General features: G+C 31.3%; 2 protein-coding genes across 2 annotated transcripts; both read left to right on the top strand.

The window, feature by feature from the left end:
- Positions 1–10,947: 10,947 nt before the first annotated feature.
- LOC145964633 (uncharacterized) lies at positions 10,948–11,412 on the top strand. The gene has a single exon (XM_083087609.1). It carries the CDS (start codon positions 10,948–10,950, stop codon positions 11,410–11,412), a length of 465 nt encoding a protein of 154 aa, XP_082943735.1.
- A 2,708-nt stretch (positions 11,413–14,120) lies between these two features.
- Positions 14,121–17,549, top strand: LOC145964415 (venom acid phosphatase Acph-1-like). The gene is made up of 6 exons (XM_083087133.1): positions 14,121–14,238; positions 14,875–14,985; positions 15,399–15,667; positions 15,948–16,231; positions 16,322–16,527; positions 16,900–17,549. The coding sequence occupies exons 1-6, from the start codon at positions 14,131–14,133 to the stop codon at positions 17,164–17,166; spliced, it is 1,245 nt and encodes a 414-aa protein (XP_082943259.1). The 5' UTR covers positions 14,121–14,130; the 3' UTR covers positions 17,167–17,549.
- The last annotated feature ends 7,132 nt before the right edge of the window (positions 17,550–24,681 follow it).

Raw genomic sequence — 24,681 nt, 5'->3', positions numbered from 1 at the left:
ACGATATTTAAAATTTCTTTTTAAGTTCTCCCTAGCCATCGTAATAAGATATTCGTGAGAGGGTTTTTCGTTTTCCGGAAATTGAACAAACTTGAGGATCTCATCTTGAACCGGTTTACCAAAGTGTAATTCATAAGGCGTAAGACCTGTACTCTGATGGACCGTTACATTTAATAAATTCTCGATTGTCGGAACTAATTCAACCCATTTTGTATGCTTTTCCGCGCACCAAGTCCTAAAAAATCGACCTAATTCGCGCATCACCCGTTCTGTAGGATTAGATTGAGGGTGCCTAATCGAACTATATAAAACTTTAATATTTTCAGCATTTAAACGTGTTTTCCATAAGGCAGACGTAAATTGACTACCATGATCTGATAAAATGCGCTTCGGCTTTCCAAATTTTGGAATAAATATATCAAATATTTTTTTTAAACTCATTCGAACAGTTGCTTTTTTCATTGGATATAAATTTACATATTTAGTAAAGGCATCTAATGTAACAAATATATATTGTATTCCTCCACGAGCCATTGGAAGAGGCCCATAGAAATCAACTGTAATAAGGTCATTAGGTCCTTCTGAATCTACAAACTGATACTCTCCTTCCATTGGAATCGTTAAATATTTTACTCGTTGGCATAAATCACAACATAAGATAAATTTTTTTACATGTGCCGTCATACCTCTCCAATAATAAAATTGTTTTAAATACGAAATAGTCTTATATACTCCCGGATGACCTAATTTAGAATGTATCGCATCAATCAACATTCGCTGTATTTTCTCAGGTATCACAATTCTCCAATTTCTGCCATTCTTTTCTCGATGAAATAGAATATCATTATGTATCATGAAAACGACATCTCCCCCTATCTCGTTGTGTGCATCAATGCTAGATTTTGTTTTTGGATCATCACGTTGCAACTCCCTCAGGTTTTTGAAACTCCGAGCAAAATTAGCATCGTAACAAAGCATAGCTGTAATAATCACTGGTGCTTTTTGTTCCTTATTTTCATTTATTAGCGGGAAACATTGATGCAACAACGAGATAACAATTTGTTCATGATTCTCTTCTATAAATTTTCCCTCCGGATTGCGACTGAAAAAATCAGCGACAACATTATCAATACCGCGACAATATGTTACTGAAAAAGTATACTGCTGTAATAATAAAATCCAACGCATAATTCTACCACTCTGAAAACTTGCAGACTGAAGAAATGTTAAACTTTTATGATCTGTTACTATTTCAAAATGTCTTCCTATAAGATAAACTCGAAATTTTCCTATTGAATATATAACTGCTAAGAGTTCTTTCTCCGTCGTAGTATATTTCATTTCCAGACGAGATAAGCACCGACTTACTATGCCAACCACATTATGATCACCTATTTCATCTACTTGATATAAAATTCCCGCGATTCCATGATCACTCGCATCTGTTTGGAGTCTGAAAGGTACTCCAGGAATGATGTGTTTTAATGTAATACATCGACTAAAGTCTTCCTTTATTGTTTTAAATGCCGAATTATGGACTTGTGTCCAATTCCAATCAACCTCTTTTCTCAATAATTCTCGAAGCGCATCTACTGAAATACTGTGTCGTACATTAAATTGTCTATAATAATTACATATCCCCAAAAATTGTTGGAGTTGCCTTTTATTCTTTGGTTCTTGAAAATTATTAATGATTTCAAGTCCTTTTTGTTCAGGTGAAAAACCTTTTGCTGAAATTTCAAATCCTAAGAATGAAATCTTTTTTTGAAAAAATATACATTTTGATAAATTTAACGTAAAATTATGATCTATAAGTTTTTGAAATATTTTAGTCATAATCGATATATGTTCCTCAAAGGTTTTCGTACCAATTAATATATCATCGATATAACAAGACATATTCTCATTACAAATATCTTTTAATGCAAAACTCAATGCCCGCATAAAACCACTGCCCGCGGTTTTTAATCCGAATGGAACTCTACAAAATTGATACGTTTTAGAATCAAATAAAAACGCAGTAAACGGTCGCGAATATTTATCTAATGAGACTTGCCAATATCCCTGCGTCAAATCTATCTTAGAAAACCATTGCGCTCCATGATATTTTTGTATTAATTCGTTTATCAATGGTGGTGACTCTTGATCATCTTCGATTACTTTATTTAACCATCTCGCATCTAAACAAACTCTAACACTTCCATCTTGTTTCTTTATAATTCTCAATGGATTACAGTATTGACTAATCCCCCTCTCTATAACTCCATTTTGAATCATTTTTTCTACCGCTTTCTTTGTTGACTCACGCAACGCCAATGGAATGGGATAATTATGACAAATTCTGGGTCGTTCTACTGTGATTTTCAAACGATGTTCATAACCTTTTGCATAACCTGGCTTTTCCGAAAAAAGCAATCGAAATTTATCCAACACTTTATAGAAAATTTGTTTTTGTACATCTTTAAGCAAAGTCAATTCATTTATAATCTGCGAAAAATCTCCCGATGAAAATCTCTCATTTTCAGAAATTTTGTTATTTTTATTAAGAAAATCCTGATCATTTATATCATTATAAAATTTTTCACTTTCTTTTGAAAATTCTTGTACTGTTAATTCATTATTTTTTGTTTTATCATTTTTCTTAAGACTATCCTTTATATTTCCTTTTTGTCCTACATAATTACTTATATCTTTTATTTGCTTGTTTCCACCTAAATTTTGTTCCTTTTCCCTTTCTATTACTATTTTATTTGGAGCTTGAATATTCTCTATTATTCGATTACTTTCTCCACAAGCAAGTTCATGCGCTCTTATTATATAAACCTGCACTATATCGTTTCTTTGAGTGCAAATAAGTGTTTCTAACGCGCCCCATTCGAATATTACCGACGATTTATCTAACCGTTTTCCTCCTACCTCAATATAATTTTGTTTATAATTTATAATTCCGTTATTTCTCAACAACCAATCATTACCAAAAATTATGTCTGATGTTAGAAAAGGTATTACTAAAAAAGAATCCTCGACCATTATATTTTCAATTTCTATTTTAATGAAAATTTGACGTTTAATAGGTGTCGATTTTTTACCAATAGCAGTTGATACTACGAGACTTGTAACTGGGAGTTCCTTTATCCGATTTTGCGTTACTAATTGTTTATAGAACGACTCTGATACCGCGGAAACTTGGCTACCTGTATCAAGCAATGCCATTAAATGTTGTCCAGCTATAACAACTCGAATATGTGGACATTTTGCTATTAAATTTAAATGATTATCACTATTTTGGTCCTTTTTCCCTTCAATTTCGCTAGCTATTTCATCTACAAAATCAAAGTCATTACGATGCGATGCCGGACCGGTTCTCAACGCATCGATTTTTAGTTTAAATTATTTTCATCGGATTTATTATTAATTCCTGTGTTTGAACTATTTCCCTGATATTGATTCATTTGTGTAATAGATGGGGGAGGATAACGGGTATCCGGCAATCTAGATCAAGATTGCAAATCGGTTCGGTTATTTCTCTGATATCCTATATGATACTTATCTTGATTCCTATAACTATTGTAAAATCTTTTGTGACGATTTCCATTTCTATAATACTCGCGATTTTCTTCACACGGCATTGCTCTATACATATTTATTTGTCGTATTCTCGGATTCGCGTATTGCTGTTGATTATTGTTTTTATATCCGCGCTCCTTTTCTCTTCGAATACTATCCAGATTGGCTAAAGTTTGACTAATTAAATTAGAGTCAGTATAATTAATCGTCGCTAACGTTTCCTTAACCCAAGTAGGATATTGTTGAATAATTTTATAATTTATTTCATAGTCCGACAATTTTGGGATAAAATATCTCGATTCTTTGATTTGCATATAATAGTATGTTTGTAAAGACTCTTTATACGAATTATATCGTCTTTCCATCCATGAAATTTTAAATTGAACACGAGTTGGCACCGAATAAAATTCCTCGAGAAATCGTTTTTTAAATTCTTCATAATTTTGAATATTATTTTGTAATTCAAACCACAAACTCGCCCTTCCCTCTAACGAATACTCAACTATCAATATTTTCCTATCTTCCTTAACATTTTTTATTTTAAAATATTTTTCTAATTCCTCTAAAAATTCCATGGGATTCGAAGTTAATTCATCTTTCATTTTTGGCATTTTAATATCTAAGTTAAAATTTTGAACATTACTTATCATCGTCGCAACCTCCTCGATATTTACGTGGTTCTGCTCTCGTCCATTATCATTAACATTCTGATGAAGGACATTCTGATGTTGTTGCTGTTGAATGTTTACCATACGCATAGCTTCAAGGTCTCGCCGCATTTGTTCCAATTCTTCGCGTAGTTTGTTTAGGTTCTCTCTCTCTTCCTCTCTCACGCGCACACTCGCTCCTTGTATGTCAATCTCACGACCTTCCGGAATGATCGGCATTTTCCTTCTTTTTTTATTTTCTGTTAAATTATAACTAGTAAATTTTTGTCTCGCTTTTCTGCCAGATTTTGTCGTATAAATATTTTCTCTATTATCATCCATACACAATTAACATTCGCGCTTCACATTCATACTCTAAGAAACAAGAACCATCACCTCCATCATCAACACCACCTATTCTTTTGTTCGAGTTCACGATACCAATAAATTTACCCTTTACCATACCGTGCCCTTTTTGTTGGGCGTCAATTTATAACAATTTTATTTTATTTGGTAATGATGACAATAGATAGAGGTTCAGTCGAATCAATCAACAATGAATTACAAAATATATATTAATAATTCGTGAGATCTCTTGCCAAATCACTTATCTCATTGCTCCTCGAGACGTCTTATTTTCTATCCCTCGTTGGCTCTCTCACCTGTTCCGGGGCCTCAAATTCCTTCTCTTGTGTGAGGAAGACGATGAGAATTCAGAAAGGGTTGGCCAGACCTCACTTCCTCGATATTCGTACTTCTCCGATTTCCTTTTTTATTTCCCGATCGGGCAGGTCAATAGGATAGTCGATTCCTCGATGTTGACTGTGCGAGCGCCCCAGAACGAAAGAGGACGAGCAGAGACGAGGCTCTCACACCTCGATCATTATAGATCGATAGGCATGCGCGTCGTATCCGTCGAATATTCGCGTCAAAGTGAGGGAAACCTTGCCTTTAAAGGCGGCCGTTCAAATATTATAATTACTTGTTACATGCTATGCGACGTCACAGCAGATCTAACAAATTGAGTAAAAGTAATAAAATAAATACCGAAAGATATTACACGTGAATGAGCTTTTTTTGCTTAAATTAGTAATTAGAAGCATGGCTCATCAGATTCCGCGCTTTTTACAATTAATAATATAGTATGCCGCTGTGCGCCTCATGTCGATTCGAGATTCGATGACGAACTGTGTAAATATGTCCTCGGTTGTCAGGACGTAAACATGGACTCAACCAAAATGTCAAGGACATGCGCAGTTGACTCAACGATCACAAAAATACCGACGGGTGAATGAACGCCTCATATTTTCGATAAAATATCGATTATCGTCGCAAATATATGATGCAAGCCCTCTGTATCACTCTGTAAGTTCAAGCTATTTCTTTGGCGCTTGATAAACAGCATTTCAGAGACAAGCCTTTTGCCCAACGAGGACGCCCTGTCCAAAATCTTAGATTCTTCCCAATTAAAATCATGACCGAATTCCAGTCTGTGATTAGTTATAACGGTAATTGTGCCTAAAAGGGGCCTCCTCTCCGATTATTTTTAAATATGTTATAGAGGAGATCTTCTCGAGTAATTTCGTATATATATATATACAGGGTGAGCCATTTTAATTAACGCACGCAATTATTTCGGAAACAAAGCATTTTAGAGAAAAATGTTTCAGACAAAAGTTGTTTGGTTTCGAGGGGGCCATAAGATGGTATCATTGGTTTGACCTTGAAGAGTTATTTGAAGGTCACATGAAGGTCACCTTCAATTTCTTAAATGGAACCTACTATTTGTCATTGCATATTCTTATAGCTTATCTCGATAGCTTTCCAAAACACTATAATTAAGTACCTTTTCGTTAAGTACTTTTTGAGTTATGAGGCTTGAAATAATTTCTTAATTTTACATAAACCGTAAAATATCTTGTAAAATATTCATTTTTCGATTATCTTACCTTAATACTTTTACGTACAAAATAATGAGAGGAATCAACTGGTGTAAAAAAAACACATAGTTGTTTTGAAGAAAAAATATGTAATTTGCAATTAACAATTCCATATTTTTTCTTAAAAACAACTATGTGTTTTCTTTACACCAATTGATTCCTCTCATTATTTTGTACATAAAAGTATTAAGGTAAGATAATCGAAAAATGAATATTTTACAAGATATTTTACGGTTTATGTAAAATTAAGAAATGATTTCAAGCCTCATAACTCAAAAAGTACTTAACAAAAAAGTACTTAATTATAGTGTTTTGGAAAGCTCTCGAGATAAGCTACAAGAATATGCAATGACAAATAGTAGGTTCCATTTAAGAAATTGAAGGTGACCTTCATGTGACTTTCAAATAACTCTTCAAGGTCAAACCAATGACACTATCTTATGGCCCCCTCGAAACCATAAAACTTTTGTCTGAAACATTTTTCTCTAAAATGCTTTGTTTCCGAAATAATTGCGTGCGTTAATTAAAATAGCTCACCCTGTATATATAAGGATCGGACTCAAATAGTTTTGGAGATATAGACTGAAAAAGGATAAAAATAATAAATTCAAAAATAATTTTAATTTTAAATTTAAATTTTAATGTATATATTTGTAAACTTTGCTTTGTCTTGCAAAGTACATGCGGAGACACCGCATGTACCGCCCCCCCTATGGGGGGGCACCACTTTCGGACGATATAACCTAATCCAACCCGTGTCTGAAGTGTGGAATATATCTGGCTTCGCATAGAAAGTTACAAACTTATATAAACCAGATGAACCATGTAAAGCGAAATGTCATATATCAAGGCATTTTTTACACTTCAGACACAGGGTGGGTTATATCTTCTGAAAGTGGAGCCCCTCCTACGGGGGGGGCGGAACATGCGATGTACCCGCATGTACTTTGCAAGAAAAAGCAAAGTTTACAAATACATATATTCTATTAAATATATTTCATTAAATATGTATGACATGGTAAAATTATAATATCTACATTTATTTGCGACTTTCCACGCGAATTTTTGCATTTATTATTTTTATCCTTTTTTAGCCTATATCTCCAAAACTATTTGAGTTCGACCCTTATATATATATATATATACAGGGTCTTCAAAAAGTCCCGGAACGCTAAAATATCTCGAAAACGATCAACTATAATGTAAAATATGTAAGGAACAAAATTGTAGGACTAAATAAAATGTACCTAATGATGATAAGAATTTGACCTAGGATGAAGTACTCAAAATCATATGAAGGTCAAGTTGATTTTTTTAAATGGAACTCCCCATTTTTATTGCATATTCTTATAGCTTATTTCAAGAGCTTTCCAAAACACTATAATTAAGTTAGTTTTCATTAAGTACTTTCCGAGTTATGAGGCTTGAAATCATTTCTTAATTTTACATAAACCGTAAAATATCTTGTAAAATATTCATTTTTCGATTATCTTACCTTAATACTTTTATGTACAAAATAATGAGAGGAATCAATTGGTATAAAGAAAACACATAGTTGTTTCGAAGAAAAAATATGTAATTTGCAATTAACAATTACATATTTTTTCTTAAAAATAACTATGTGTTTTCTTCACACCAATAGATTCCTCTTATTATTTTGTACATAAAAGTATTAAGGTAAGATAATCGAAAAATGAATATTTTACAAGATATTTTACGGTTTATGTAAAATTAAGAAATGATTTCAAGCCTTATAACTCGGAAAGTACTTAATGAAAACTAACTTAATTATAGTGTTTTGGAAAGCACTTGAAATAAGCTATAAGAATATGTAATAAAAAATAGGGAGTTTCATTTAAAAAAATCAACTTGACCTTCATATGACCTTGAGTACTTCATCCAAGGTCAAATTCTTATCATCATTAGGTACAATTTATTTAGTCCTACAACTTTGTACCTTACATATTTTTCATTATAGTTGATTGTTTTCGAGATATTTTAGCGTTCCGGGACTTTTTGAAGACTCTGTATACGAAATTACTCGGGAAGATCTCCCCTATAACATATTTGAAAATAAAGCAAATTGGAGAGAAGGCCCATTTTATGCACAATTACCGTTTTAAACCGAAGATTGTGACGTATTTCGTCGGATGTGATTTCGGCGTTCAGAAATTCGATTCTTTAACTGTCTGCTAGTTTGGCCGACATATGACACATCGCAACATATCTTTATATTGTGATTTTTCAAACCATGGTACATCACATATATTTCCATTCCAATTTGTTTACTCTAAAATCGTAACAGTATCATTATTAATTTATTATAAAATATTAATTACTTTTTGCCAAAATAATTCTACAAATTTAATAGCTTTTATGCTCATATAAAATATGCTAATTCACATTATTTATAATTTATTATTAATTTACTAAATAAAAAGAGATAAACTTCAATTTTTATTATAATTACATTTTCCTTTAAATCATCAGCTGTCCAAGCAGTCATATATGTATACTCTTTGATATCCACTGATTATCATAAAAATACATTGAGATGATACTCATATCGGTTGTTTCTATAATAAGAAATTGAAAGTTAAATAAATATCGTTAGAAAGCGAGAATTATAAAAATTATTAAATGTTAATTAAAATATAACATACGCGAATAATTGGAAAAACACCAAAAATAATCATTGATGCCATCATAATGTTTGTTTTGAGAAGAATATATTTCAGTATGTTTTATTTCATTCATATATTTAATTACGAAAAATGAATTATATTTTTATTATTTCTTATGTTATTATATTAAAATATGTTAATAATGTTTATATATTAGTATACTACTTATATAGTAGTTAATATATTAATATTATTATATTAAAATATTAATAAATTGATCATATTGATATATTTGCAATACAATAGATATATGTAAAATAGATCTAAAATTTACCATATTTATTTATTAGATATCATTTTACAAAAATATTTTAGTTATGTTTTATAAATCTAATTTCATTCGACAACGAAATGATTTGTAATAAAAGGCAGACATCAAATTTCCCAACATAGAATATCCGTCAGATTGCAAAAAGTCATGTACGAATTAATTAGTCATCATGGCAATTCGTAGAAGGGTATAAGTAATAATACATCGTGCTGACATCAGATGCGAGATAAAAGCATCGTATAAACATAAAACTTTAATTAAATTAGTTATGGTATATTTTCTTTATCATCATACATCACAGTCAAGTTATCTTTTGCAAAACATTTCATTTTTTTCATATTAATTCATTCAATTATCATATTAAACATTCGTTTAGTGTATACATAAAACTCGACGATTATTGAATTATAATTGAACGATCTAGTAAAAAGATGAGTTATGGGAAACTGATAGAAAATCGTTTTTATAAATTTAAATCATTTTTTTATCTTTTCGTGTGTATGTGTATGTATGTAAATATATATATATATATATACATATATAAATATATGTGTTCATTTCGATTACATAAGGAAAGCGAAGTGTATTATATATTTATTATATACCAAATGTAAAAATATACACTTTAAAGAATTATGATTCGTTGCTTTAGTATTGATTTTTTAGGAGATATTTGAGAATACACAACATATAATATCTTATAAAAAATAAAAATAAATTAATAATTTAATTTATATAACATTTTCTTTTTATTTTTTATGTTTCCACATCGCATAATTAATAAATAATTTCCAAGTCTCTCCTTGTATTGTTGGCAATAAATTTGCGTCACTTCTAATAAAATATCCTTTATGCGAAGAAATATGTAGAAAGATAGGAATATAAGAAAGATTTTTTACAAGATCCCTCATATATCAATATGCAATAAAATGGTATAATAAATGTTATATAGGAAATTCAAAATTATATTTTATTTCAATTATTGATTTCCGAAAAGTGTTTGCGATTAATGTTCATTGTCAGATATACAGGGTGTTCAAAAAGTCCCGGACCGGTTGAATATTTCATAAACTATGCACTTTAGAAAGAAATGTTTCAAACAAAAGTTGTATGGCTTAAAGGGGGCCATAAGATAGCGTCATTGGTTTGACCTTGAAAAATCGTTTGAAGGTCACGTGAAGGTCACCTTCAATTTCTTAAATGTAACCCCCTATTTTTTGTTACTTATTCTTGTAGCTTATCTCGAGAGCTTTCCAAAACACTATAATAAAGTATTTCTTCATTGAGTACTTTTCGAGTTATGAGGCTTGAAATAATTTCTTAATTTTACATAAACCATAAGATATCTAGTAAAATATTCATTTTTCGATTATCTTACCTTAATACTTTTATGTACAAAATAATGAGAGGAATCAATTGGTGTAAAGAAAAAACATAGTTGTTTCGAAGAAAAAATATGTAATTTGCAATTAACAATTACATATTTTTTTTTAACGAGTACTGGGTACACCTCGGGGATATCAACTTTTTATTAATTCAATTAAATTTTAATAAGAAAAATTGAGGTATTGAAAAGGTCAATCTCTTCAAAATCGAGTCAGTACTCGCTTCATAATCGAGTAATACTCGTTCTACGAAATTCCGTGCAATAAATTCTCGACTTTTTCTGCGAAGCTAACAAGTGTAAAAAAAAAAACAGTGTTTCTCAAAACTCATCGTCTTTGGTAAAAAAAACCAATCAACAGTTTTTTTCAAAACTAATCATTTTTTTGAAAACTCGATAAAAAAAAATTAACGAAAAGTTTTTGTAAACTTTAATTTTTTTTAATTTTTTCATCATGCCTAGGCGGCATTTATCTGTACCAGAAGTCGCTCAGCTAGTGACTCTTGTCCAAGAGGGGTACAGATATCGGGAGGTTGGTGACAGACTGGGCATTAGTTCTTCGGTTGTGTCTCGTGCCTACAACCGTTATTTGGAAACTGCTGGATATGAGCGACGAGCTGGACAAGGTCGACATCGCGTAACGACTCGTCGGGACGATCGGGCAATCGTTCGACGTGTACGTCAAGAATCTTTTGTTCCAGCTAACGTTGTCGCTCAGAATTTTCCAAACCGTCGACAGCAGCAACAACAACGAAGGCGACCGCGAAACATATCCAGATCAACGGTTGGTAATCGTCTTCGCGAAGCTGGATTGCGAGCCAGAAATGCTGCTCGGGGGCCAATGTTAACACCCGCACATTGCAGAGCTCGCCTAGCGTACGCTCGCCAACATGAACTGGAACATGTAGCAATGGAGTAATGTTCTGTTCTCTGACGAGTCTCGGTTTTGTCTGTACGGTAACGACAGAAGACCCCGAGTTTGGCGTCGTCAGGGAGAACGTTATGCACAAAACTTCATTCGTCCCGTTGCAGCTTACAATGGAGGATCAGTGATGGTTTGGGCTGGAGTTTCACGGTCATCGCGAACTCCTTTGGTTATTGTCCGCGAAAACCTTAATGCTAGGCGCTACATCGACCAAATCTTGAGACTGTTTGTGTTACCTCGAAGACAAAACACGAGAGGATTCATTTTTATGCAGGATAATGCTCGCCCTCACACAGCGAACATAACACGTCAGTTTTTTCAGAGACATGACATTACGTTGTTGAGGCATCCTGCGATGAGCCCTGATCTCAATCCTATTGAGCACGTCTGGGATGTCCTGGGCCGTCGATTGCGTGAAAATTACCCAAATTTAAACAATTTGGCTGCTCTAGAGCGCGCCTTAATTGCAACTTGGCGAAGGATTCCGCAGTCGATGATCCGGAATTGCATTTCGAATATGCGTGCAAGGTTGCAAGCGGTGATTCGGAGTAGAGGCGGCAACACTAGATACTAAACACACACACACACACACACACACACACTCTCTTCAGAGAATGAGTTTGGAGTCATAAAATACTGTGGAACTGACGAACCACGGGGTCTCATTTTTCTTAAAGAACCACACACACACATGTGCGTAAGCACAAAAGAAGCGTAAATCCGACCGTGCAACCTCCACGTGGTACGCTTTGGGTAACGCAAATGCCGGCGGTTGATAAGTAACAAATCAAAATTTTCGCAAGAAAACTTTAGTAATTGATTTTGTCATAATAAAAAAATTTTTTTTGAAAATTAAAAAAAATTTTTTTTTTTTCAAAATTAACCAGTAACAGATGCAGAATTGTGAGAAAAGTCGAAAAAAAATCAATTTTTCCATTTTTAAGGAGATTACACGATGTTTAGCAACAAAAATCTTGCTCCTTTAATTTTTTCTGAAATTTTGATCAATCGGTCCAGAAAACCCGCTCAGTGGATCGATCTGGCGATTTACAGGGCTATTGGGGGTATATTGAGCTGTAAAAATTCCTTCAAACATCAGCCTTTCCATCAATATTTGCAAAGATGCAGTCGATTTACCAAAACAAGGGAAAAAGTCACTTTTTTTCACTTTTTACAACTCAATACCGAGGGTAGAAAAAATTTTTTTTCCCAAAAGTCGTGGAGGAATCTTGTAGGAAATTTATTCCAGATTTCAAAACTGCCCTTCAATTTTCGATACGCCCATTGGTTGCTGAGATATCAGTGGTTGAAGACAAAAGGATCCTTTTTCATTCAAAATCCGATAGCTCCGCGAGAAATCAACGTAGAGAAAAAATTAAAAAAAGAAATTAAAGCGGGATAAACAGGCTATCTGATCCATGCAATGGTTTAGCTCAAAAAAATTTTTCCAAGCCCGTGGACCGAAAAATAAGATGCAAAAAATTTGCAAAAATTTTTTTTCGCGCTATTTGTTATGTTCACGTGAAAACTGTTGTTCCTAAAAATTTTTGAGCAAAAAATCTGAAAACTAGAATCTTGGAGCTTCAAAATGCTTTTTTAACGACCTCGATACGACCATTTTTCACCTAAATACAGCCCGTCAAAAATCACCGAAAAATTTGGAATTTTTTTTTGCTCCCTTAATTTTTGCGAGAAGTGTATGTGTGTATGTATTATTCCAAATATTTATCGTTTTTGAAATATCAACGATATTTTCTCTCAAGCCGTTAAATAAAAGATCTTTCATCAAAAGATTAAGTCATAAAGGTAAGTCATAAAGAAGGCTGACTCGAGCAAATTTCTCCTTGAAAATTGTATTTAATATAATTTACTATATTAATATATAATTTAATTTATTTAATATAATTTATTATACAGGGTGTCCCAGACCACCCGTACACCCCTTTTAAAATGAAAATGAATGGCTTTTGTCAAAAATCGCGAACAATTTTTAAGTAAATCGGGTACGCTCTATCAAATGGTGATATTTTCAACTTTTGATTCCGACCGGAAATACGCCATCCGGATCGGAAGTTGAATTTTTTTAGGGGAACATGGTACTTTTTATTACAGATTCGAATTGTACGTGAAAAAATAAGAAACTTTTGTATCAAACGTTTTTTCTGAAAGTGCCTCTGTCAATCTTAAAATTGACCTTGAAAGTAACTGTGATGAACTTTCAATAATTAATATTTCTATTATTATTACAAAAATCGTTACATGGAATAGGATTTCTTTATTTTATTTACTGCGCTCTACCTCCTCACAAGTGCGTGAGCACATGCTCAGGGACACCCTGTATAATTTATTATATATAATTTAATTTATTATATATATACATACAAATGTAGGACCTTTCTGCACATATTAGTGCTTCTTCAGTCAAATAAGGCCTTTTATCTCTTGCAGCATTTTAAAAAATGTTTTAAGCTCTTTATTCGTACTTATTTCTTATCTTTATCTTGCACTCATTTTACGGTTAACGTAAGCATGCTATTATTCGCAAGTTTATTTCAAACAAAGAAAGAACGAAGATTATAGTTTGCACATTTTTACAGTTGTTTATATAAAGAAGCTTTTATCACTGTATCGCTATCACGACATTTATCATTCTCGAATTGGAATTAACTATAAATCGAATGACATTACATTTTCACATTAGGTATCAGTAACATGGTGTCGTTCTGCATTCTCGACAATTATTTGTCGATAACTCTAGTCATCAGTCTAAACGCGATTCTGACTGCAAGTATACAGCCTGAATTAAAATTAATTAATGTGGTAAGATATTATTGTTAACTTTTTTAATTTAAGATAACATTTAGCACTTTATATTAAAATCAAATATAAAATTAAAATTAAAATTAAAATTAAATAAAATAAAATTAAAATTAAATAAAATATAAGATAATAATAAACAGGGTGTTTCATAAGTGGTGGGCAAAATTTCAGGAATGGATTCCTTATGCTTAGAGAAGAAAAAAAAGTTAATCAACATAGATCCGGAAATGATTAGTTTTTGAGTTATTAACATACGGCAGAGTGTTCGTGTATACATGAAAAAAGTATGGAATTGTAAAGAAGAATAAGAATAATACACCGCGCTAACGTAAACATAGGCCGCCGAACTTGAAAAACATTGTTGATGCCTGTAAAAGGACTTCTAAGACGAGAAATGAGACAAAATTTTGTATTACAAAAATCTTAATAACTCAAAAACTAATCATTTCCGGACCTATGTTGATTAACTTTTTTTTTTCTCTAAGCATGAGGAATCCATTCCTGAAATTTTGCCCACCACTTATGAAACACCCTGTATATAATTTAAACCTAACCAAATTCTCTTTTTTTGGATTATTTAAATTTCCGACTGCAAATAATTAATAATAATTGTTTTCACTCAACTTTTGTACATAGGTGCTTAGACATGGCGATCGAACACCCAGTAATGACAGAGATGAATCGTTTCCGACTGATCCATACGTAAATGATTCATTTTTTCCGACAGGTGTCGGTCAATTAACCAATGTAAATAATGTAACTTTATTTTATTTCACTTTAATATTTTTTCTGAAGAAAAGTAGAACTAAAAGAATGAATTAATGGAAATGTTATAAACCAATATCTATAATATTGAATATTCACGAACATTTTGTGTGTATGTGATTTTCGATCTTCTAAAATCATACACACGTGCACAAAATTTTCATGCACAAAATTTATTTTAAAATCTTTTGCTGAGAAATTATAAAGCTAACACATGCTAATCTATTTTCAGAAAATAAAACTTTTTATAAAATGAATTTCTATTTTAAAGTAGAATATATTGATTTAAAATTAAATTAAATTCGGTTCAATGTTAATCTGATCGAAAATCAACTAATGCATATTTAATGATTTAAAATTGATAAAACCATTCAATTATTTATAAATTTCTATAGCATGGCAAAAAACGTGAATATGATTTGGGACAAGCTTTGCGGGCTAGATATAAAGACTTCCTGGGTGATCTGTATTTGCCAAAACTCGTCGTGGGACACAGTTCCGATTATGATCGAACAAAGATGTCCCTGCAGCTCGTCCTTGCTGCTTTGTTTCCGCCTACGAATCATCGACAACGATGGAACACTGATTTAAACTGGCAACCAATTCCGGTGACATATATATCACGTATCGACGACAATTTTTACTTGGGTTATGATTGTCCAAAGTAAGTTTGACTAATGTTATCAGACATAAATCGAAGGAAACCGTAAACAGAAACTTATTGTTTAACTGGAAATATTTATCTATATCTAATAAAATCTTTGATATATGTATTTCCGAAAAAATAAATAAAGATAAAATACAATATATGTATAGACAATTAATAAAAAGATATTTTAAGAAAACAACTTTAAATATTATAAATATGAAGATAAAGAAATATTTTTTCAAACTCAAAAATTTATACGAAAGAGGAATAGATTTATATCTAAGATGCGTTTCAGATATCTTGATGAGTACGATCGTATATTGAATTTGCCCGAAATAAAAAAGAAGATGTCCCGATTTAAGGACATAATAGACAAGTTGTCGGAATTATCCGGTAGAAATATCGAGAAGCCTTTGGATTTGCACTTTTTGTATCATACTTTCATAGCGGAGTCATCCATGAATCTAACTCTTCCCGAATGGGTGCACGATTACTTTCCTGATGGGCCACTGTTCGATACAATTGTATTCGCATATAATATTGCCGGTTTTACTCCTTTAATAAGAAAGCTCTTAGCTGGTAAGATATGTCTAGAAAATTTTATCTTTATAATTATATTTGTAGATACTTTTTACGATATATACTTATAAGAGTTCTTTTCTGCTTCAGGCCCGATGATTCGCGCAATACTCAACAATATGATAACTGGAAAAAATCCAATCCCATCGAATACAAAGCTTTATTTGTATAGCGGTCACGAAACTAACATCGCGGCGATGTTACAAGCATTTAATTTGTATAAACCTCATGTACCTGAATACTCTAGTGCGGTTATTTTAGAATTATTGGAGCAAAACAAGCAGTATTACGTGAAAGTGAGTACGTTATCAAACATAATATTTCTTTATTTCTCTGATTAATTACGCGTCAATATTAATTCAATCTATGATTTCTCGAGATATATAGAATATCTTGAAATCCAAAAATATATCATATCTTTTGCGATGTAAATCAATATTAAAATTAATATTATTTTTCTTATTTGTTATAATTTTTAATTTATCAATCCTTGTTTTCTATGAAATTTTTAATTAGTTTTTTAATAAAAATATTAAACAATTAAAGAAAGATGATTATGTCAATTAAATTATCCATTAATATATGAAGATATAAATTTAATTATTCATGTCGCGTTTGTTTTACTAACAATAAGTATTATTTTATAATTTTATAAATCTTTTATATAGTTTTTATATTATCGAGGCATTCCGTCAATCTTTGACGAGCTTCAGATACCAGGTTGTGAAATGCTTTGTCCTTTCGACAAGTTCTCATACTTAATTCACGATTTGATTCCGTCTGACGAAGATATGGTTTGCGACAAAAGGCAAACTCCGAAATATGCTAACAAGGAATATCCTATCATGTTGGAGAGCAAAACATATAATTTGATAAAGAAGAACATTAATTTAATAAAAAAAAACAAAATGGCAATAACGCATAGTGCTAATTAAAATGTTATACATCCATAAAATATTTTAAATCTATAATTTTTATTTAAATTTAATAAAAATTATATTGTTACATTTCTGACAGAATATACGTGAATAATTGAGTGTAATAATGCAGTTATGCATAATATGGAGAAGTTATTACAAATGTTATTTTTTTCGAAAACAATTATCTTTATTTATTTATTTTATTGTTACATATCTAAATCTCAGTAAATCATTTTCAATCGACACTGTAACATTAAACGATTTAAAAAGAATATAATAAAGAAATTTGCTAATTATGATTTTAATAAATTGCAGTTCAAGATTGGAGTTTCCTTATCATTTATTAAAACAAAATACCTTAATTCTTTTTGTAATTTTACTTACTTTTGGTAAACTAGTTTTTCTGTATCAATGAAAATAATGTGTTATAAAGAATAAAAGCAATTTATTAATTCAATAAACATATCATACTTTTATACCTTTTACTTATTTTCTAAGCTTCATTATTCATGCGTATATAATTTCTATTTAATCTATGTAATATTAACTATATAAAACTTTTTTATTGATTTTATTGAGTTAATTTTCTAGTAAAGAGTTTTAACAATTCTTTCTTGATTACATTGTCCCATAAGCAAGTCGTCTCCTCGTCAGAAAATATTATTTCACAAACGAGATTTAAACGAATTTGTTCTCGACGCGTAGGTGACGCTAAATTGCATCCCGCGGAGGTCTAGTAAGCGCTCTGCTTCGAACAGTCAATTAACCTTTAGAGGGCCGGAAAACCGATATATCGGCTCTAACTGAAAATTATTTTCTCATAGATGTAAGACATATACAAGCACTCTAGCATACATGAACACACATTTACACACGCACACACACTTTTATACACACAAAGGGTCTGTTCTTTTCAGCTGCACTGCTGCACTAATGCAATAAGTTAGAAAGAGACAAACATACTTTCTTTCACTCTAACTAATTGCACTAGTGCAGTAGGTACATTACCATAAAAAATGCTTTATAAATATATGAAATAAATTGGAAATAATTTTAAAATTCTAAAAAAACGAAAATTTTTAGTAACAAAATTTTAAAAAAATTTAAAAAATTAAAATAAAAAAAAATAAAAAAACCTGCAAAAAACAAAAAAATAAAGGAGCTACATAAACTCTCTACGTCCGCGTCGTTAGCTCCGGGTAACGCTAAAGGAGAGTTGTAATATTTGAATTTTTCGGGATAATAATGAGGTTAGGAGTGAAAATTTTCGAAATTTGACATTACCGTTGTATTCAGCAACCCTGGAAACCCTTATACAAGCCTTTTTTGCAAAATTGAAAATTCAAAAATTTTTCCTTACCCTAGCGGGCCGGAAAGCCGATATATCGGCTCGACCCATGATCGGAACTTTGTATATAGTAAACCTATGATATAAGACACAAGTTTGAGGCATTTTCAAAGGAAGTTTTAAGATCTCAAATCCCGGCCCTCTAAAGGTTAAGAAATTGATTCTCCGCTACAATTATAAGTTAATTTAATTGTTAATGTTCAATATAAACGTATGGTAAAAGAAACACATTTGAAAGTAGTGCATTGTTTTTATCTTTTAAAAAAGTATTTTCTCTGTCCTAATCTGCCTCCCTGAAGGGGAAGTTTAGGACGCTGCTGGGGCAGTTTAGGACCGATAATGAAAAATCGAGATAATTCTCTTCTCACTTTATTTATTAAAAATAATAAATCTCTTACTAGGCAACAGTCTTAAATCTTTTTTAATATATTTTTTCTTTAACAATAGGTAATTTGTATTACGCAATGAAATAAACATAAGTGTCCACCTATTAAAACTTTAATTAAGGCAAGAATCAGTCTCATTTTCTTTTAAATAATAAAATATCTAACAACTCTCTTTAAAAAAATTAAAGTATTAAGTTAAAATTATTAACCCTTTTAGTGCCAGGCCCATCTACGCAGTACATGCGAAGAATGCCACGGACCGATTTGATATGTGCGCTTCTATGAATAGCTTTATAAAGAAGAAAATGCCGATTTCCTGGAGGAAAATTTTACTATTTATTCTTTTCAAACTTAAAGGATATGGAATACAATGTTAGTATAGTAAAATAGTATAGCGAAGGCCACTTGACACTCAGAGGAATGATAATCTGAATGTAAACAAACGAGGCCGATACATCGGTCCGTGGCATTTTTCGCACAAGTACCGAGGGCCGATATATCGGCCCGCTGGCACTAAAAAGGTTAATTTTGTAACAAATTAAAAAGTTAAAATTTAACAAAAATAACTTTCTTAGACTTTCAAAAATAACTTTCTACGTAACAAAAGAAAATTGAGATCGTAATAAACTTAAAATTAATCAGCCAAGTTTAAAGCTAGAAAAATTAAATGTAAACGTCATAATTTCTGCAGTTCTCGAAGTGCACCTGCATCGTTTGGTGGTGGCAATTTGGCTAAAATATCCGTAGCAGTCATTGGCCATTCATCCTTCTTTTCAGGAAAGAAAAATTTGTAAAATCCTGGTTTCTTTTTCAAAAAATTAACAGTAAAACCGTTTAAAATTTTTTCTTCTACTTTGCCAACAAAAACCAAAGACAAGATATTTTTTTCAGATGAACATTTCACTAAACAAAAATCTCCAGGATTTAGACTATCTACGTTAAAATCTTCTGTATTTAACAAAACATCATCTTTAGCTGTTAATTCCAAAGCAGTGTCATTAAAGGAACAATAATTTTCTTCTTCCGTATCTTCTGGACTAGAATCTTTGTTTGAAATTTTGGCTCCTTTGGTTTCGATTTTTGTTGTCCTTGCTGAGATATCTTAATTTTTCTAAGTCCTGACTTTTCTAATCTTTTCTGTCGTTCTACATATGCTGCTTCTATTGCTATTTTTTCAGGTGTATCCGTCAAAATGCGTGATCTTCCCTTTCTTCTACCCCTTGACCCTTCCTTTTGCAAAGGTGCTTTAGGAAAAGGTCTTATCATTTCAGGTGAACAAATCGATTTAGATAATGCAGCATTTTCAATTAAAGTTGATGGCTCTCTATTTTGGACAGCTGATGCACTAGCTTCTGGTGGCGGTTGTTCTATTCGCATTTGAGTTGGATTACTTGAGGTATTTGAGGATTGCTCATCTACAATGCTTGGACCATTATAATCTGAAGAGGCTTGATCAAATGTAACAGTAGTTTCTGTAGTTTCGTGCCTCGAAATTTGTTTGAAGGCACGATTTGTTACCTCTGCACATTCGAAGTCGTCATTTGTGAAAGCATTTCTAGAGAAAGGGTAGATACCAGGTTTTCTAAACCCTGAAGTAATATTATTTGGAGTGAATGATGCGTTATAAGCAGGTGTCACTATGCCGGCCAAATCATGAATTGTTATGGTCTTCCCCGGGTGGTTTAACAGCCAATCGTTTTGAGAGATAGAAAGTTTCTGTTTAAAAGGCCCCATGACTGAAACATCGAGAGGCTGAAGCCTATGTGTGCAATGCGGTGGAAATGTGACCAGAACAATGCCATTATCTCGGCAAAAATTTATAACGTCTATAGTACAATGGCTTTCATGATTATCTAGTAATAACAGGATCATGTCTACTTTGCTGCATCTTGTGTACTTGTTTAAGTATTCCATCACTTTTATAAACAATGCCGCTGTCATCCACCCACTAGTGGGGCTATTAGCAAAGCCGATACAATCATTTGGACCTCCTGTGAGCATATGTTCATGGAATCTCGCTCTTGGAAAAATAAAAACGGGTGGTATCGAATTTCCAGCAGCATTAACAATTCCACACATTGTTATGAGTTGCCCTCTTTCGGCTGAGACACTTTGTCCTATTTGTTTTTGCCCACGCTGAGCTATAATATTAGGGACTTGCACAACGGTCATAATATTGGTCTTGTCTAAGTTGAATATGCGATCCGGTGTAAATGTTGCCTTTTGAAGCGCTCTCTCTAAGTTGTTTTGAAATTCAGTTACATTATGCCGATTAAAGCTAGTAGCTCTTGATAAGCTCGTATTTTCTGGTTTGCGCAAAGAAAGATTTTTATGCCTTCGCATGAAACCTTTCATCCATTCAATTCCAGCAAGTTGATTTTGTTCCCATGATTCTGGGCATTTTTTCAAAGCCTTAGCATATTCATATGCTTACGGTTCTAGCTTGGCGATATGTTAAGTACTTCATTTTACAACATTTCAGCATGTAATTTTCTAACATATTTTCTTCTAAATTAGTAAAAATCTGGCAGACTGAATACTTGGAAGAAAAATCTTCACTTTTAGACTTTTTGTTGTTTTTAATATTTTTCAAGCGATAGCCTAGTGTGCTTTTTGTAATTCCGAAAGCATTTGCAGCTCCTCTGAGTGTCATCCAAGACATGTTGCATGGCTTTCTTCAAGTCTTCCTCGTTGACAGATGTAGCTCTTTTCTTTTTGTAATTTCGCACCATTCTTATACTTTAAATGTACCTAAAGAAAAAAATATTTCAACATGCAAACTCTGACTCAACAAATGACACAAAATTTATTTTAGCAACAGTTACGGGGCACATTGGGACATGTCTTAAATGTAAATTTCGTCCAATACTGCCTCAACTCTAACTTGAAAAAAAAAACGTAATATATCATACCAACTCTTTTATTAATCGTTGTATTTCGCTCATTACAACGCAAAACATATAATCTTAACCAGAATATACCAATAGATTCCTTTTGAGCAATAGTTTAATGTAAAGTACTTACATTTGCGAGCCAAAATAATTACACCAGTCAGCGAAAATTATTAATAGTTTGTAGGTTTGACAGTTAACAGCGCGGAAGCTCTCATGTGACATTTGTCTCTTGACTGAATGCTAACCGCAAAATGCGTTCAACGGAAAAAAAAGTGACAAATTTGTTTTTTATTCGAAATGTCCTATACTGCCCCTGTCCTAAAGTGCCCCCTTCTCCCCTATATATATAAGGGTTGGACTCAAATAGTTTTGGAGATATAGGCTGAAAAAGGATAAAAATAATAAATTCAAAAATAATTTTAATAGAATATATGTATTTGTAAACTTTGCTTTATCTTGCAAAGTACATGCAGAGACACCATATGTTCCGCCCCCCCCTACGGGGGGGCTCCACTTTCGGAAGATATAATCTAACCCAACCCGTGTCTGAAGTGTGGAATATATCTGGCTTCGCATAGAAAGTTACAAACTTACATAAACCATATGAACCATGTAAAGCGAAATGTCATATATCAAGGTATTTCCTACACTTCAGACACAGGTTGGGTTATATCTTCTAAAATTGTAGCCCCCCCTACGGAGGGGCGGAACATGCGATGTCCCCGCGTGTATTTTGCAAGAAAAAGCAAAGTTTACAAATACATATATTCTATTAAATATATTTCCTTAAACATATATGACATGGTAAAATTATAATATCTACATTTATTTGCGACTTTCCATGCGAATTTTTGTATTTATTATTTTTATCCTTTTTCAGCCTCTATCTCCAAAACTATTTGAGTCCGACCCTTATATATATATATATATATATATATATATATATATATATATATATATATATATATATACAAAATTACTCGGGAAGATCTCCCCTATATCATATTTAAAAATAAAGCAAATCGGAGAGGAGGCCCCTTTTATGCACAATTACCGTTATAACCGAAGGTTGTGACGTACATATTTCGTCGGATGTGATTTCGGTGTTCAGAAATTCGTTTCTTTAACTGTCTGCTAGTTTGGCCGACATATGACGCATCGCAACATATTTTTATATTGTGATTTTTCAAACCATGGTACATTATATATTTCCATTCCAATTTGCTTACTCTAAAATCGTAACAGTATCATTATTAATTTATTATAAAATATTAATTACTTTTTGCCAAAATAATTCTACAAATGTAATAGCTTTTATGCTCATATAAAATATGCTAATTCACATTATTTATAATTTATTATTAATTTACTAAATAAAAAGAGATAAACTTCAATTTTTATTATAATTACATTTTCCTTTAAATCATTAGCTGTCCAAGCAGTCATATGTGTATACTCTTTGATATCCACTGATTATCATAAAAATACATTGAGATGATACTCATATCGGTTGTTTCTATAATAATAAAATGAAAGTTTAATAAATATCGTTTTTAATATCGTTAGGAAGCGAGAATTATAATAAAAAATAATTAAATGTTAATAAAAATATAACATACGCGATTAATTGGAAAAACACCAAAAATAATCATTGATGCCATCATAATGTTTGTTTCGAGAAGAATATATTTCGTAGTATGTTTTATTTCATTCATATATCTAATTACGAAAAATGAATTATATTTTTATTATTTCTTATGTTATTATATTAAAATATGTTAATAATGTTTATATATTAGCTAATATATTAATATTATTATATTAAAATATTAATAAATTGATCATATTGATATATTTGCAATACAATAGATATATGTAAAATAGATCTAAAATTTACCATATTTATTTATTAGATATCATTTTACAAAAGTATTTTAGTTATGTTTTATAAATCTAATTTCATTCGACAACGAAATGATTTGTAATAAAAGGCAGACATCAAATTTTCCAACATAGGATATCCGTCAGATTGCAAAAAGTCATGTACGAATTAATTAGTCATCATGGCAATTCGTAGAAGGGTATAAGTAATAATACATCGTGCTGACATCAGATGCGAGATAAAAGCATCGTATAAACATAAAACTTTAATTAAATTAGTTATGGTATATTTTCTTTATCATCATACATCACAGTCAAGTTATCTTTTGCAAAACATTTCTTTTTTTTCATATTAATTCATTCAATTATCATATTAAACATTCGTTTAGTGTATACATAAAACTCGACGATTATTGAATTATAATTGAACGATCTAGTAAAAAGATGAGTTATGGGAAACTGATAGAAAATCGTTTTTATAAATTTAAATCATTTTTTTATCTTTTCGTGTGTATGTGTATGTATGTAAATATATATATATATACATATATAAATATATGTGTTCATTTCGATTACATAAGGAAAGCGAAGTGTATTATATATTTATTGTATACCAAATGTAAAAATATACACTTTAAAGAATTATGATTCGTTGCTTTAGTATTGATTTTTTAGGAGATATTTGAGAATACACAACATATAATATCTTATAAAAAATAAAGATAAATTAACAGTTTAATTTATATAACATTTTCTTTTTATTTTTTATGTTTCCACATCGCATAATTAATAAATAATTTCCAAGTCTCTCCTTGTATTGTTGGCAATAAATTTGCGTCACTTCTAATAAAATATCCTTTATGCGAAGAAATATGTAGAAAGATAGGAATATAAGAAAGATTTCTTACAAGATCCCTCAATATGCAATAAAATGGTATAATAAATGTTATATAGGAAATTCAAAATTATATTTTATTTCAATTATTGATTTCCGAAAAGTGTTTGCGATTAATGTTCATTG

This window comes from Camponotus vicinus, unplaced genomic scaffold (assembly GCF_025532165.1).
Source record: "Camponotus vicinus isolate PSW18456_S1 unplaced genomic scaffold, iyCamVici1.0 SCAF_13, whole genome shotgun sequence".
Lineage (NCBI taxonomy): Eukaryota > Metazoa > Arthropoda > Insecta > Hymenoptera > Formicidae > Camponotus > Camponotus vicinus.
The sequence above is the reverse complement of the archived record's forward strand: the minus strand, read 5'-3'. Positions and strand labels throughout refer to the sequence as shown.